At 47.0% G+C, this 16020-nt stretch overlaps 2 protein-coding genes across 4 annotated transcripts in view; both read right to left on the minus strand.

Annotated features, from left to right (window-relative positions):
• Positions 1-15062, minus strand: part of kcnn3 (potassium intermediate/small conductance calcium-activated channel, subfamily N, member 3) — a 34464-nt gene extending 19402 nt beyond the window's left edge. The window contains exons 1-3 of one of the 2 annotated variants that reach the window (XM_076154702.1): positions 14439-15062; positions 13947-14399; positions 6202-6297 (exon numbers count right to left, since the gene is read on the minus strand). In XM_076154702.1, coding sequence (XP_076010817.1) covers positions 6202-6297; positions 13947-14399; positions 14439-15062 — 1173 coding nt within the window. Of the gene's footprint in view, positions 1-6201; positions 6298-13946 lie in introns of both variants that reach the window. The other variant, XM_076154701.1, reaches the window with a different exon arrangement.
• Positions 1-16020, minus strand: part of adar (adenosine deaminase RNA specific) — a 52363-nt gene that overhangs the window by 15242 nt on the left and 21101 nt on the right. The window lies entirely within an intron of this gene.

A 16020-nucleotide genomic window follows, 5' to 3' on the forward strand; every position in this document is an offset into this window, starting at 1 on the left:
GTCTGGGTCCTACAGCATGGAAATCCCTCGGAAATTACTGGGGAGACTCACATACACGGATACACAGGAATATAGAGCCAGGATCACACACTTTCCTTGCAATTTGCAGCTCTGGGGGGGAAACACCGGTGTGACTGTGAAAGAGAAAGTGGAAGGAAAGGAGGGGAATGTCAGAGGAAAATTCACGGTTTGAGAGAGCGACGAGTTTGCCACTACGGCATCTAAAAAGGGCTGCACAGAGAGAAAGAGAGAAAGAGTGAGATAGAGGGTGAGAAAAAAGGGATTCTGAAGGTGGCCTGCGTGGAGAGAAGGAATCTCCTTCATTCAATGCAAATGCAGGAAGACAAACGGCCCACATGCCGACGGAGGGAACCAGACTCAAATGACATCTGACACGCAACATTTCCCAGGTCTAAGTGGGTGAACTGCTCCTTTCATGTCTGTGGGGGATGAAGGACTGAGTGTGTGTGTGTGTGTGTGTGTGTGTGTGTGTGTGTGTGTGTGTGTGTGTGCTCTCCACTCGCCGCGCTCCATCCATCCCAGCTCCCAGGACAGAATCCGAGTTCATTCTGCAGAGACGGCAGAGCATGACAGCACTGAATGAACGTCCGAACGTTACACATCTGGGCTGCGGCTTTGAAGCGATCATTACTGGAAGACAACTATTGTTCACTTTGTTTTTTCCGAATACCAATCTGCCCGCTGCTGAGTTATCAATAGGCTGCATCACTCTCCAAAAGTAACTGAATTGTCCAAAGAGGAAGCACTTGCTGATGCATTAATGGACTGCAGAAGTGTCCCATTCTCAATCACTCCAACTTTCTATTTGATTCACGGCAACAACAATTAAATTTTGTCTTCCAAGTCTGTTTTCTTCCACCGCAACTTCATGAGTTAAAACGAATCCTTTCAGCCTATTTCTTGTTTCTCTGTAAAAGTTTCTGTGTGTGTGTGTGTGAGTGTGTGTGTGTGTCTGTGTGTAGAGAGAGAAAAGAGTGCTGCTGGTGAGCTGGCATATTACTGAGTCATGGAACAACCAAAGCTTCAGATATAATCACTCTCTCACACACACACACACACACACACACACACACACACACACACACACACACACACACACACACACACACACGCACAACACCTCAGACCATGGATGGGGCACACATAACACAAAAGCATTGTAGGTTCATGCATTCTTCTCTGATTATCCTCACAAACCATTTTGATTCTGTGATTCATGCAAGAACAATTGGCATCTTTAGAGCTGATCTTCATCGTGACGTTTGCATCTTTAGCGGCCATCATTTCTGACCAATCTAAGACAAGTGGGTGCAAAGTTAGCTCAGACTAATGGTGTGTGTGTGAAAGCAAAGATTAATAAGTTAATCAAGTGTCTCCCCAGCTCCAGGCAGAGATCCCGGCTGAATTTGTAACAAACATCTCCACGGTAATGATCTTTATCTGTGACATGGAGGGCGGCGGAGAAAGACAGGGTCCAACTCTGCGTCGAGACTAAAAAGCAATTTAAGAAACAGAAGCACAATAACATAAAAGCGAGGTCAACGACAACAATAAAGAGGATTAAATACGTAATGAGACGGTACAGATGAGGGCAGCCTGAGCACCCCGGGCACGACGGCCTGGTGGCTGGACACACACACACACACACACACACGCACACACACGCACACACACGCACACACACACACACACACACAGCTTCACACACACACACACACACACACACACACACACAGCTTCACACACACACACACACACACACACACACACACACACACACACACACACACACACACACACACACACAGCTTCTTATTCTCAGTCTGTCACATTTAATGACCGGGGCCAGTGGACGACCGCATGCAACTGCACAATGAAAGAAACACAGACATCAAAGCCACAAACGGCTCAAACAGATTCCCAAGGTAAGGTAAAATACAGTCAGCAGGAATAAAGTTGCCATGGTAACACCCTTGTAGCTCAGGTTAATCCAATCCTGTCATCCAAACCGTTATTGTTGCTGGCGTTTCTATCATGCGGTTATTAAAAATGACTTAGAGAGATCAGAAGCCCGCTGCAGAGTTAATTTGATACCTTAATATGTTGACGTGAAGACATTTAGTCAGAATGTGGCAAGAAATAACTCAAACAATGGTTCAAATGTTTGGAAATTAAAGCAATAACAAATGTCTGTTGCTGCACTTTACTGGTTTCTGCTGATTTTCATTGATAACATTGGAAATGGCGGCGAATAGGCGACATCGAAAGTAACAAGTGTGCATTTATACACAATATTATTTAATCATATATATATTTCCTAAGGACAAATAAGGGTTTACTTCATGTAGTTATTATCTTATTAGGGCACATTCAGAGGACTAATGAGGTGAATATTATTTCAGATGGTTAATGTGACTGCACGCTGCACCCTGTCAGACCTCTGAAGGTTTATTCTATTTATAAACCTTCAAATTATTTATTCACAGACTGCTGTCAGATAAAATGTTTTAGTTTCTCACTGAGGTGAAGCCAAAAGGCTCTGTTGGCTACACACAAGCAAATCCTGTGCTTTTATGCAAATTGCACCGCAGAGCTGCAAACACGGGGAACCACCTGCACAAACATTTGACAATGGCACATTTGCCACAGATTTTAACGTTACTGAAGCGAAGAAAAGCAGATTTAAGGTGGAAAAAACCAACTCGGAATCATTTAAGTGTCTGTCAAACTTTCATACTTGTCACACTCGCAGTATCTGGTGTAACTAATGGGTCTTAGATTGTCGAGGAATGAATGTTTAATACTTTGTTTCATAATTTCCATACAGTTAAATTAGATTCCAACAAGGCCGTAATTAATTGTATAACAGCAAATTACAGTAGGAGATCCAATCTAGAATCAATTCCACTTAATGAGGGTTTTCTGTGACTTCCTGCTGGAACACAATGTAGACAAATGTTCCTTTACTTTGGGGAAACGGTTCATGCTTCAAAGAAATGAGTCATATCTTTAATAAAAACACAAAACCATCTACTTTAATTTTTTTCTTTTTGCTCCGGTTGGAATCCTCGCTGCATTTTGGACAAATTGGAAACAAGAGGATTCATCAGATGAGTGTCAGACCGAGCAGGAGAACGCCGGCGGAAACACGACTAACGCTCACTTTGCAATGCATCATATAACAAAAACACAGCGTAGAAACACGCACAGCACTGCACAGTGACACGCTGCCTTCATGTTCCATGCCAGTTTCCAACATGTCAGCATTTGTTTTACACCGAAAACATAAATCATCTCTTTCCATTTGCCTTTTGGTGCCAGTGAGTGAGGGAGGAATGATGACTGATCACTCATCACTGTACTCCTCCATTGATTGTTTCTCCTTGTATCACGCTGAGAAGTATTGGTCCGGGCAGATTAAAGGAGACAATGATGATGGGGAGAGAGAAGGAGGAGGATGAGGAGGAGGAGAAACATGAAAAGGAGGCACAGGGGGAGAGTGAGGGGGAAAAAAAACAGGACAAGATGAGAGGTTAGAAAAGAACATCAGACGGAGACGACAGACGGGAGAGGAAAGCAGAGGAGTGTAAAAGTAGAGCAGGAGAGGAGTGAGGAGGTGAGAAGTCGACATGCAGAGTAACAAGGGAGGAGTGGAATCAGGAAGAAAGGATGTGAAACTCACGACAAAATTGAATTGAGGGCCGGTGGAGGAGAGGAGAGACGGATGTAATCTCATAATGACGGGAGAGGAGGAAAGAGAGGAGCGCACTGATGGGGTGAACAAAAAGAGATAAAAGACATGATCAGAGAGAGAAAGAGAAAGAGAGAGAGAGAGAGAGAGAGAGAGAGAGAGAGAGAGAGAGGTGGTGTAAATGCCAGCTACCAACGATAACATCATCATGATCTCCAGCGACTTTGCCTCTCCTACCTTTGTGCGTGCGTGTGCGTGCGTGTGTGTATTTGTGTGTATTTGTGTGTGGGTGTGTGTGTGTGGGAGTGTGTGTGTGTGTGTAGATGTGAGTGTGTGAGTACACGTGCATGCAATATCCTGTTACACGCTGGGCAAAATGCTTCAGATGAGTTTGTCATAATCTGAGTGTGATCTTTATGGAACAATGGCTTTCATTTTTCACGACATCAAGTCTCATGGTGTATATGCATACATGTGAACGTGTGTGCGTGTGTGTGTGTGTGTGTGTGGAGAGAGATTCAACAAACAGAATCTAATAATAAAATAAAGGTATTTTCTATGCCGCTCCTGTATGAAAGCAAATGGGCTCCAAACACCAAACATGCCTGTAATGACATAAATGAAATGTGTGTGTGTTTGTGCGTGAGTGTGTGTGTGTGTGTGTGAGTGAGTGAGTGTCTACAAGGCACAGGTGCACACACAAAGCTCATGTGTATGCACTCCTTCTTAAAGTGGCAATCTGTGATCCAAATGTAAACAACAGCATAACTCCACACACAAGCTGCCCTCACATGTCCCGGACACGTCCTCCATTAGAGACACCATTATGGGATGTCACTCCTCCAATTATCACTCCATTGCTCAGAAATGACTCGACCGTGATCACACCATGTCCCGCTCCAAAGTCACTGAAAAACTGTTGTTATAGCGCCACCATCAGGTCAACTGATTATGTCCACCAAGTAACAGGTTAGTTACAGCCTGATTCATTCACTTTGTTAAGAATAAGCCACGCCCACTCCAATATGGACAGCTGATAAGAGCAAAACGTGGAGGAAATATGAAAAAACAAACATACCATTGACCCAAAACTGTAGGAGGAGATTGAAAAGAAAAAATGCTTTGGGGAAATGTTCACAATGGTGGAAAAGGCAGTTGGGCGTAAATGGGCGTGGCCTATATGGATGGATGAGGATCGACCCAAAATATGTCAGCTGATCTGCCACAGGCTTAAAATGCAGACAGAATATCACAATCCTCACCAGGGGAAATGATTAGAGGAAGTGATTTTGGGGTAGAATCCTGACATCGCCGTCACCTCCCCCGTCTCCCCCGTCTCCCCCACCCGCCCACAACTCCCAACCAAACCTACACAACAGGCCCAAACTCCAAACTTCATTTAATCAAAAGGAATTATTTTTCAAAGAGAAAAGATATTAATCCCTCTCTCTCTCTCTCTCTCTCTCTCTCTTTCTCTCTCTCTCTCTCTCTCTCTCTCTCTCCCTCTCTGTTAGTGTGCCCATCACGTGCAGCAGCCACGGTGTGTGTGGGTGGATGACTGACTCCATATGTGAATGTGACATCGAACTTGTGAGGAGAACCATCGCTCCTTTTATCAATGAGTTCTTCACCACGCGCACACACACGCACACACACACACCCTTTTGTTGTGAATCTTAATACACAGCAGCCGCCTATTACAGTGTGATTACCAATCTATCAGCGGCTGTGTCCGACAGCGAATAAGCAATGGCCGCCTAGTTATTGATCCAAAGATGGAGAGTCTGATCCGTACAGCAGCACGCATCAGAATCCCCGCCGCAGTCCCACTGGAACTTTAATGGGCATTTCCAGCAACATCTTAGCTATGATGTAATGAAAAAAAGTCACAACATTAAACTAATATGTGGTGAGATGGATGAGTGTGGTTCCTCTGGTTTAGCTGGTGGGAGTAATAGCTGGTGTGGGGGCGCACGCCGGGGCCGATTCCCGCAAGGCTCCCATAAATAGTCAATGTGCATCGATTCCAAATGGCTTCAGATGAAAACCCGGCTAAATGACCGCAGTACCATTATATTAGAGTAATGACAAACACCAAAACAGATATCACGGAGCAACCAGAGTTGATTGATTGTTTCAGCTGTACAAGAGGTTTCGAGCTGCGTGTGAGTAAGTGTGTGTGTACAGTATGTGTGTGAGATACTGAATGACACACTTGCTTTGTGTTCAATGTCTGGTGTTTACCAATTTGATGCAAAGGGAGGAGAACTATTTTGTCAATTCCGCTTAGACACTCAGCGATGTCATTAACCAGCTGTGGCCCTGGTGTCCATCAGGAGCCAGACGACACACACACTTCATACGCGTGTTGACATTAAGATTGTAATGAAGAAATCCACAACAAAACCATCATTTACTACGGCACTTGTATATTTGTGTATGAGGCTCTGTGTGACCCCTGCTTGTGTGTGCGTGTGTGTGTGTTTTACCTGTACTTCCCGTGCATGGTAGGCTATGATGAGGCCCAGCAGAATGACAGTGGACAGGCTGATTAGACACTTCAGGGCCAGAGAATACATGGAGCTCTGCAGAAAGAGAGAAAGAGAGAGAGTGAGAGAGTGTGTGAGAGGCCTGGTCTGATTTTGGAACAACTCCCTGATATGAGGACAAAAAGCAGCATGAGAACAAACATTAACACCTAGAGTTTCAGCTGTAAAAGTAGAGTTGTAGTATTCCACCCATCAATATCACTCTGCAGTCCAGCTTTACATCCTCTGCTTGTCTCCTTTCATACGGCTCATAATCAATGCACCAGGGAACTTCCTGTCGATACAACTCATAGCACTTCAGTGGCTTCTTTAACCCCATCACGCACATGCACGCACACGTTCATACGTTTGTAAAGACAGACGCACATTCATAGTCACACACACACACAAACACACACACACACATACGCGGGCGGAGGATGAAAAGGAGAAAAGAAAGAAATCCATACTGAAATGCAGGTGTAGTCGCTGCTCTCTCTCTCTCTCTCTTTCTCTCTCTCTCTCTGTCTGTCTGTGTGTGTGTGTGTCTGTGTGTGTATATGTGTGTGTGTGTGTGTGTGTGTGTGTCTGCATAGATGATGCATACACAAGTATGAATAATTTGGAGGTGTGAAAGGGTTTGAAGACACAACACATCAATCTCCTTGACTGTCACTGACTACAGCTGTGACCCTTTACGTATAAAGTGCACACATGTGTGTGTGTGTGTCCGTGTACATACATATTACATATGTACACACATGATGCATACATATCCACAATTTGTATGTAAATAAATAAATAACCTAATGTTTTCTTCACTGTCCCTTTCCTATTCCATTCTGGGATAAAGTTTCCTTTCTATCAGTGAGACTGCTTAGCATGGATGGATGGATGGATGGATGGATGGATGGATGGATGGATGGATGCGCCAGTTATGGTGCAAAGATGGAGGCCATGAAGCTGAAATCATAGGAAACAAACCTTGGGTATCAAGCAGGAAGCCTTTCAAAATGCAAAGCGTTCAGTCTCATCAGTGCCGCTGAGTCATTATAGCAAAGTTCTGATTAGTGCTCAGTACAAAAAGTCTACATGGACTTTTTGAAGTAGGAGACATCAACAGGTACAAATGCTCTATAAAAGATACATATTCAGTTATTATAATAAAGGACATGCTGTAAAACTACACAATACTCATCTATTCTTCTCTATACAAGCAGACAGATGCAGTCAATTCAACCTGATATGGAGTTGTGGTGAAATTGCATTTTGCAGGTACAGTTTACCATATTATAATTTTAGTGTCAATATATTATTTTAAAAGCTTTTCCAGCTGTCAATAGGAATAAACAAATACATACTAACTATAACTGTGCGTACGTATTCACAATATGAAATCAGATTGAAGCAAACGGCTTCTTTGACTCTTTCGGCTGCGGTAAATTGCTTCATCTGTCTGCATCAGCTCGGGGATCTTGTTTTTCAATTTGCACAACGCAACAGCTCCATCAGTCACATCTTAATGTACGATAAAACAAGAGAGAAATACAACACAAAAAGCGATTCATTTCCTCCATGAGCGAGGTCACACGCTGAGCCCAGGAGTTGACGTCACCCACCCACACACACACACACACACACAGATGGTTCACCTGCTTACCACCAATGCTGCGACCGACTCATCAGCCTGATACACTTCGAGTCGGGCTCTGGCCTCGTATCGCTCAGCCACTCTGTTTGTTATTTGCTTCTCCAGCCGCAGCTACATTGCATTTTAGATTCATGAACACATACTGTGAGTCAGTCTCTCGGAAAATTGAAGGCTCATGTATTATCGGGTCTATTCGGGGTCTATATGTAGACGCTTCACGGCCTTAATGTTATTAATTCAACCTCGCGCCGAACACACATACTAAGTAGCGACACACACTTATAGCCCAGTTTGTTAATCCTCAACAACCCCCCCCCCCCTCTTCCCCCTTCAGTTGAGTATTTTATATTCCTATTATTATCAAAATCTGAGAGGATTGAATGTGAGTCTGGATGCCCTTCCTATCATTTATATAACTGACACGCGCACGCACACGGACACACACACTCATGAAAGGGCATTAAGTGAGTGTTGTTCATTTGTTGCTCGTATCAGTGTGGTTATGAGCCACTGCACAACATTGGGAAAATACCATCTAGGTTTGGCTGTGAGCTGATTCCCTCCATGAGCTCGCCCCGAAGCTCGAGCTGTCGTTTTGGTCTTTATTTGCTCACTTCCCGTCTCAGTGAGTGTGTGTGTGTGTGTGTGTGTGTGTGTGTGTGTGTGTGTGTGTGTGTGTGTGTGTGTGTTTCTCTCCTCTGCAAACATCTCATTTGTACTCAGCGAAGCGAAACCAAGTGCCAAGGAAGTCGGCATTGTCGCGGTAAAAGGGAGAACGCAGGCTTGGATTTGAGCAGCACGTCTGTAATAGACGTAAGGTGCTGTTTCATTTGCATTAACTGGGTTTACTTGCAGTTTTGCCATCTCTCGCCCGCTCTCTCTCTCTCTCTCTCGCCCCCCTCCCCCTCCTCCCCCCTAGCTGTGTTTACTCCTGCTCGCTGTTTGGCTGTTTAGTTTTGTTCACTTCTGCCCGTCACATTGTCAAGAGTATTTTGTTTCTGCCCGTTTCCACTTCAGCAAGTCTGCCAGTGTGTTTTAAGTGAAGGTCTCCTCTGAGGAAGGTGTGCATGTCTGTATGTTTGCCCTATTTATTTCTACTTCTTTATATACTCTTTATTTGCATGTGTGTGTAGTAGGTGTGTGTGTGTGTGTGTGTTTCTTTGTAAGACTGTGTGACTGGTGAATATTGATCAGCGACTCGGTGGACATCATGCAGAGAAAATTAGCCTGTTTGAGCTTCTGTTGTTCAATCATCTCTCTCTCTCTCTCTCTGTCCCTCTCTCACTCACGCACACACACACACACACACACACAGTTTTCCCAAATGTCCCCATTTTACCTTACTGCCAGATAAACACATCTACTCACACATACTCAGTGATAAGTCGCTGACTGCATGTGTCGAACATGAATATGTATATGTGTGTATGTGTGTATGTGTGTATGTGTGTGTGTGTGTGTGTGTGTGTGTGTGTGTGTGTGTGTGTGTGTGAGTGAGTGAGTGAGTGAGTGAGTGAGTGAGGGGGGGGGGGGGGCAGGGGGGGTCGTGGTGGTGGGCTGTAAGGTGGTGTGTGTTGTAATGAGTTAGCTCTGGAGGTCTCTCCCTGTCAGCACAGTGTTTTCTTGCAATCAGTCTCCAGGGAAACAAGCACTAGACAGAGGAACGATGTCACCTTAACAGGATACACACACACACACACACACACACACACACACACAGGGAGGCACACTGACACGCCATTATGGCCCTACACACTCAATTAAACCGACAAAGGGAGATGCTTACACAAACACACACACACACACACACGCATGTGCACACTAGCAGGTGCATCCATGGGTCATAATATGACAGAGCCGCATACAGACACGCAACACAGATACTAAATGCAAACACATACACAGAGGAGGCAACATACACTCTGTGACGTCATTGTGTACGTTGCCAGTGGCAAGTCTTCTATCACTCACACACACACACACACACACACACACACACACACACACACACACACACACACACACACACACACACACACACACACACAGCAGGTATATCTATGGGTCCCAGTATGACAGAGAAGACAACATAAAGACATAAATATATACAATAGGTATGTGTATGCAGAAAGGAGTCAGCATACACTCATTATTGACATTATTGTTTATGCTATCGGGGGTTTATGCCAAGTTTTCTTACCACCCCACCTCCAACACACACACTCACACACACCCCTCTGAATGAAATGTACATATTTGTACCTGTTAGGAGCAGCACCTATGGGACCTAGACTCCCTCAGATACCTGTGATCTGGGAGATGAAGGGTTCGTAGAGTGGAGGAAAGGAAAGAAGGAGGAGGAGGAGGAGGTGGGGGGTGGGGGCACTGGAGAGGAGTAGTGCTGAAGTGCTGAGATGGCCGATGGCCCCTTTAGAGAATATGGTGGCAGTTGGTGAGTTCAATTCCCTGATGATCCTCCTGTGCTGTCTGAATTGCAAAATGCAAGCGGCCACTGTAAGTGGGCCGGCACAGAAAGGTCTAGAAAGGTCTCCCCGTAAATGTCTGCTAGAAATGTCACAGATAGGAAGGTGGAGGGGGCTGGGGGGGAGGAGCTGGGGCGGGGGAGGGAGATGCTGTAACCCTGCTGAGAAGGCAATGACCCCCTTGGGGAAGCAGAGACGTATTTAAGATTCACCAGGGAGGGAACATAAACAGAGCAAAGAAAGCAGAGGGAGCCAGTCTGCAATCACCACCGCTAAATCTGTGATGCTTCTGCTGAGAAACACACACCGAGTGGATACATGCTCACACACCATACCCCATCCCTCTGACACACACACACACACACACACACATACTGTATACAAACACACACCCTTCTGCACGAGGCATCAAGTGTGTCAATTGACAGTGTGACAGGTGAAGATGACAACAGCTGTGTGTTCCCTCAGAATAGCTGTGTTCCATCAAAGGCCTAAAACGCAGCGTGGAGCCGAGGCCCCGAGGAGCCGCACGGCCCTCAGTGAAATGATCTATTGATCTGACAGTGTCAGGACACATGCTAAGGTCCCAGGTGTTCAACAGCCTCAGTTATTCTCAGATAGAGACACACGTCACACCAGGACCGTCCTTAACCTATTGGTCATAAACTCATTAATAGAAGCTCATAAAAGTGTTTTTGGGGGGGAACTGTTCTTCCTGTTGTTAAAGTTTGTAATGTCAAGGTCCTGGAACGCACAATGGCCATGACTTGATGGAGGGGATGGTGAACACATGAAAGTAAAAATACTACATGATACTTGAGACAGAGCGCAGGTCTCAGGACACTGGAAGCTAGGCCGGCAGTTTAAAAGCCTCCGTTCAGCTCAGAGCCCCTCTGGCGTGGATCATACGTGATCACAGCTCAGGCTGGAGGAAAGCTCACTCACTTCACATTCAGGAGGGATAATCCAACATTCTCTCTGCATTATCTCTCCAGGCTCAAATGTTTGATTTGACATTTACACATATTTACCGCCATATTATCAAAATGGTCATTTCATTCACTTTAACAGCTATTTGGTTGTTATTGATTTCACACCATCTGACCTCCAACATGGACTTTGATGTAAAGTTGATTGACCCTGAAGCCTCCTGTTGTGTGTTAAAGCTACAGCACACATGTTGACACTGTGTGAAAGCCATTTCTACATATGTATATACAGCATGCTTGCTCATTATACAGGCATGTACACACACACACACACACACACACACACACACACACACACGCTATCTACAATCCAATCTTATTCTTCACCTCTATTTTTGGGAGCATGATAGAGCAGCTGGACCTGCTGAAAAAGTGCAAGAGCATTTGATTGTCATGCACACACACACACGCGCGTGCACACACACACACGCGCGCGCGCACACACACACACACCTAATAGATGGAATATCACCTTATTCTAAAGCTTCCCATGCACACACAATGTATAATAATGAAACCGATCAGCAGGTATTATATTAGCAGCTGTCACACACACCCTCTCACAGACAGCTGTTAACGCGCAGCACAAAGTATAGTAATTATGAAAGGCAGCATCCATGTCCAGAGTGGACGTTAACGCGATGTGGTGTGGAAGGCGCATGTGTGTGTGTGAGTGATTATCAATAATCAATAGAAGGAATCGATGAAGGCTTCCCCTCAGACTGGCTTACAGCGCAGCATGAAGCTCTCCACTCCGCCCATCCATCTCCCTGCTCATTCTGTCTCTCATCCTCATGATCTCCATCCATTTCTCACACAACCAGCGGCTTCATTCCACCTCAGTTATCTAAGCGAGGCCTCCAGCCGCCTGATGGATCGCTACTATCTGCTGGAATCAAACCAAATTCGCAGTCGACACGCAATGTAATTAAGCACTCGGTCGTTTAAAATGAATTTTGCGGAGGTTTTTCGCTGAAGTACAATTATCTCAATGGCTTCAAAGTCATTAGAGAAAATGTAGAACCAACAATAAAGCGGAGGAGATTTAACTTGTAATCCTAAACGTGTGGGGATAAGACAGTGAGGTCAGAGCTCCATGACCTCTTTTACTGACAGAGGACAGCCTGATTCAGACGCACAGTTACTCCAGTGGCTTTAGCTCAAGAACCTAAATCAGGCTTTTCATTATCGCCTCTCCTTTTTTTTCTCCTCTCCTTCCACAGCCTTTCATTTCTCGCCCAGCCGCTTCTTCTTCCGATCGCACTCCCCCGGTTCAACGCCCACTGGAAGAGCAGCGGAGCAGAGGTAGAGAGAGAGAGAGGGAGAGAGAGAGAGAGAGAGAGGGAGAGAGAGAGGGGAAAATGAAAGAAAGAAAGAGAAAGAATGAACGATAAATAGGATAGAAAGGTCAGCATGAAGTTGAAATAGAGGAGACAAAAAGGCAGACAAAGAGAGGGCATGGAAGAGTCGACGTGCTCCTTCACAGAGACGGAACAGGCTGATAGAAAGGTTGAAAAGTAGCGAGGAAGGATTGAGAGGACCGTAATTTTTCATGAATAAAAAAGACATGGTGCCTGAATCGAAACTGTAATAAGAGGAAGAGGGAGGCAGAGAGGATAAAAGAAGGAAAGTCACAGGGAGGAAAACTGAATGAGAACATTTGTGTAGAGATGAAAGCAGCAGAGACAGAGACAGAGCACAGGGAGAGCGAGGGAGAGACAGAGATAGAGAGAGAGAGAGAGAGAAAGAGGGAGAGACAGAGATAGAGAAAGAGAGAGGGAGAGACAGAGAGAGATGGACACACCCGTCCCTGGAAGGGGCGAGCAGGCGACCTGTGCACCTCTGCCCCCCCACTGTCCCACATCGTTTATCACACGCGCTCAGTGGTCCGTCCGTGACGAGCCGGCTGAGTGGACGTGATGCGTTCACTTCATTAGCCAAAGACAACAAACCCTCTGCAAAAAAGTCAACGCTGCCAAACTGAAAACAGGAACGAAAGGTGGAAGCCAAACTGCAACTGGGAAGGTGAGAACACGCTGCGATGTGGGCCCATGTGGCGTACACGCACACGCACACGCACACGCACACGCACACACACACACACACACGCATAACAAAATAAACAGACAGACAATAGCAACCAGGGGCCGATTTAGCTTATTACACTCCCCATTACACAGACAAATGAGATCCTGGCCTCCTGCTAATAATATCCGACCCCCATCCCCAACACACACACACACACACACACACACACACACACACACACACACACACACACACACACACACACACACACACCATGTCCTGCACAGTTGCATTACATCACCCCAGAGCAGCAACTGTCAGGCCTGTCCATTATGGTACAGCACTTTTTGGCAGGGTGCTGGTCAGAGCGAGCGACGTGCATCAATAAGGAATTGGATTAGTAACTGTTGGAGGCCCAGTGGTCACAATCTGGCCACTGAACGGCCCAATGGGCGACCAGCCGGTCCCTGCTCAGCACCGGCCACATGCACCATGAATAACAGCCCGGCGTGACAGTTGTGGAGCGTTTTGAACACTTGAATGTAATCTAAGTACCTTGGTGTACACTCCCCAGGACAGCTCCGTCTCAATCACCATGACGACAATGCCAAACATCCCGAAGATGAGGGCGTAGTCGCTCAGCCGCTTCCTCTTCTCGAATAGCGCCCTGCGGTGGCCCAGTTTGTAGCCAATGTTCTGGTTCTTCCGTTTGTGGGCTTTGGAGGTGCTGCCCCTGGCCCCGGTGCCCGCCGCCCCCACTACCCCCTGCCTGCTGCTGCTACTCCCGCCGCTGACGCCCCCTGACCTACTCAGGGCCCGCCGGCTCTCCACCAGCGAGTGGTTCTGGTGGTAGATGGACATCTGGTTGGACGTGGAGTCAGTGATGTCATACCCTGCTCTGGGGTATGGTGAGTCTTCTTTGGATGAAATCACAATCTCTGGAGGGCTCTGAATCATGGGTTGATTGGTGGACATCTGTGCCAATGAGGAGGTCGAGGGGGCGTCTCGCTCCCGGTCACGGCCCCCCGCGGCCGCTGCACCTGCAACAGCTGTAACACCGCCCTCTTTGGTTTCACTGCTGCTGTCCGACTCGATGAGGTTTCTTCGTGAGGCGCTGAGGCGACTCAGGGGCTTCATGACCCCGCCTGTGTACTTACAGGAGCTCATGGCGATCTCTGTGAAAGGGTTACTGTCCCGGCGGTGAACCAGGGGGCTGGCCTGTCTGTGTTTGCAGCCTCTCTCTCGATCCCTGTCCCTGTCCCGGTCCCTATCCCGCTCCATAGAGGGTGAGTGGGAGGAGTAAAAGAGGGCGTTGTAGACTGGGGAGTCCCCGCTCAGGCTGTGCTGTGAGCCCAGGCAGGAGGAGAGCGGGGTGCTGGTGGGGTGCAGGGCGTTGGGGATGGGAGGAGGCAGAGGCTGGGCTCCAGAGGACATCAGGGGCAGCTTTGGGAGAGACGCCTGGGGCAAGTTGGGCGTGGCGGAGGAAGGGGATGGGGTGCTGCCATTCAGACGGTCCAGGCTGGATCCTCCCATGTGGTTGGAGTGGTTTGATCCTTGCTGGTTGCTAGCAGTGGAGGGAAGCGATATACTGCCTAAAGGGAGAAGGAAGCGCTGGTCCTCGTCCTCGCTGCCTCCTAGCAGAGCCAAGCTCAGAGAGGGGGGAGGCTCCATGGTCACGGCTGCGGCCACTCACCTGTCTGCGGACGGACACAAACACACAGAGAGGAACCGTGTGAAGTAAGCCAGAGGAGGAAAACAGAGCAGAAACAGAGGAATACAGAGCATTTATCACAGGGCTAATGAAGACAGGAGGATGAAGGGAGGAGCACTGTGATGGATCATGGGAACTTAAAACAAATGAGGGACGAGAACCAACGGCACAAGATGAGGTGCAGCGGAGTAAAGAAAAGTGCTTCTAATTGGTGAATATGTTATTGCTTCAGTCCCAATCAAGTCAGCTGAACAGGCAGCCTCTCTCTCTCTCTCCCTCTCTCTCTCTGCCTGTCTCTCTTCATTTCCCAGTGTTCTCTCCTTCGCTCACATCCCTCACCGCTTCCAGCAAATCTATGCCATACAAATGTCATCAGTGTAGCGTTGCTGTTAGCCAGGACGATGGTGCAAATCCTCCTGGCTTTACACCATGCAAATGAGATCATGCACAGAGACTGAGGGATAATAATTCTATTCTCGGCCAATTTTGTTACCAGGGGTGCTGTGATTTTGTGTGTGTGTGTGTGTGTGTGCGTGTGTGGCTCAGTTAACCATAGACTGGCTGCATTTGGGTTTGTCTCTGTCATGCCTTTATTGATCCCCCAAAACAATAACCTACTTTCAGTATGATATAACCAGACACCCTCATACCCCCCCTCCCTCCTCCTCTTCCTCCTCCTCCTCCTCGTCTGTTCCTTTACCTACCTCCTTCCTCTTCTCCTCTCTCAGTCCCGGTCCCCCCAGGTATGATGAGTTGAATCACTGGCTGGATCAAAATAGACCACCACACTTTTTCTTTTTCATGTTGTCACCTCCATCCCATCAGCTCTCGCGTCGCTTCCCTTCATCCAGATCCTCCACAGGTTCTCTCGTTTTGTCGCTCGGGGGGGAAATCGCGCGTCGCTTCCCCTCTCAGCTG

Source organism: Genypterus blacodes, unplaced genomic scaffold, assembly GCF_046128005.1.
Source record: "Genypterus blacodes isolate CSIRO-AG114 ecotype Tasmania unplaced genomic scaffold, CSIRO-AGI_Gbla_v1 ptg000063l_1, whole genome shotgun sequence".
Lineage (NCBI taxonomy): Eukaryota > Metazoa > Chordata > Actinopteri > Ophidiiformes > Ophidiidae > Genypterus > Genypterus blacodes.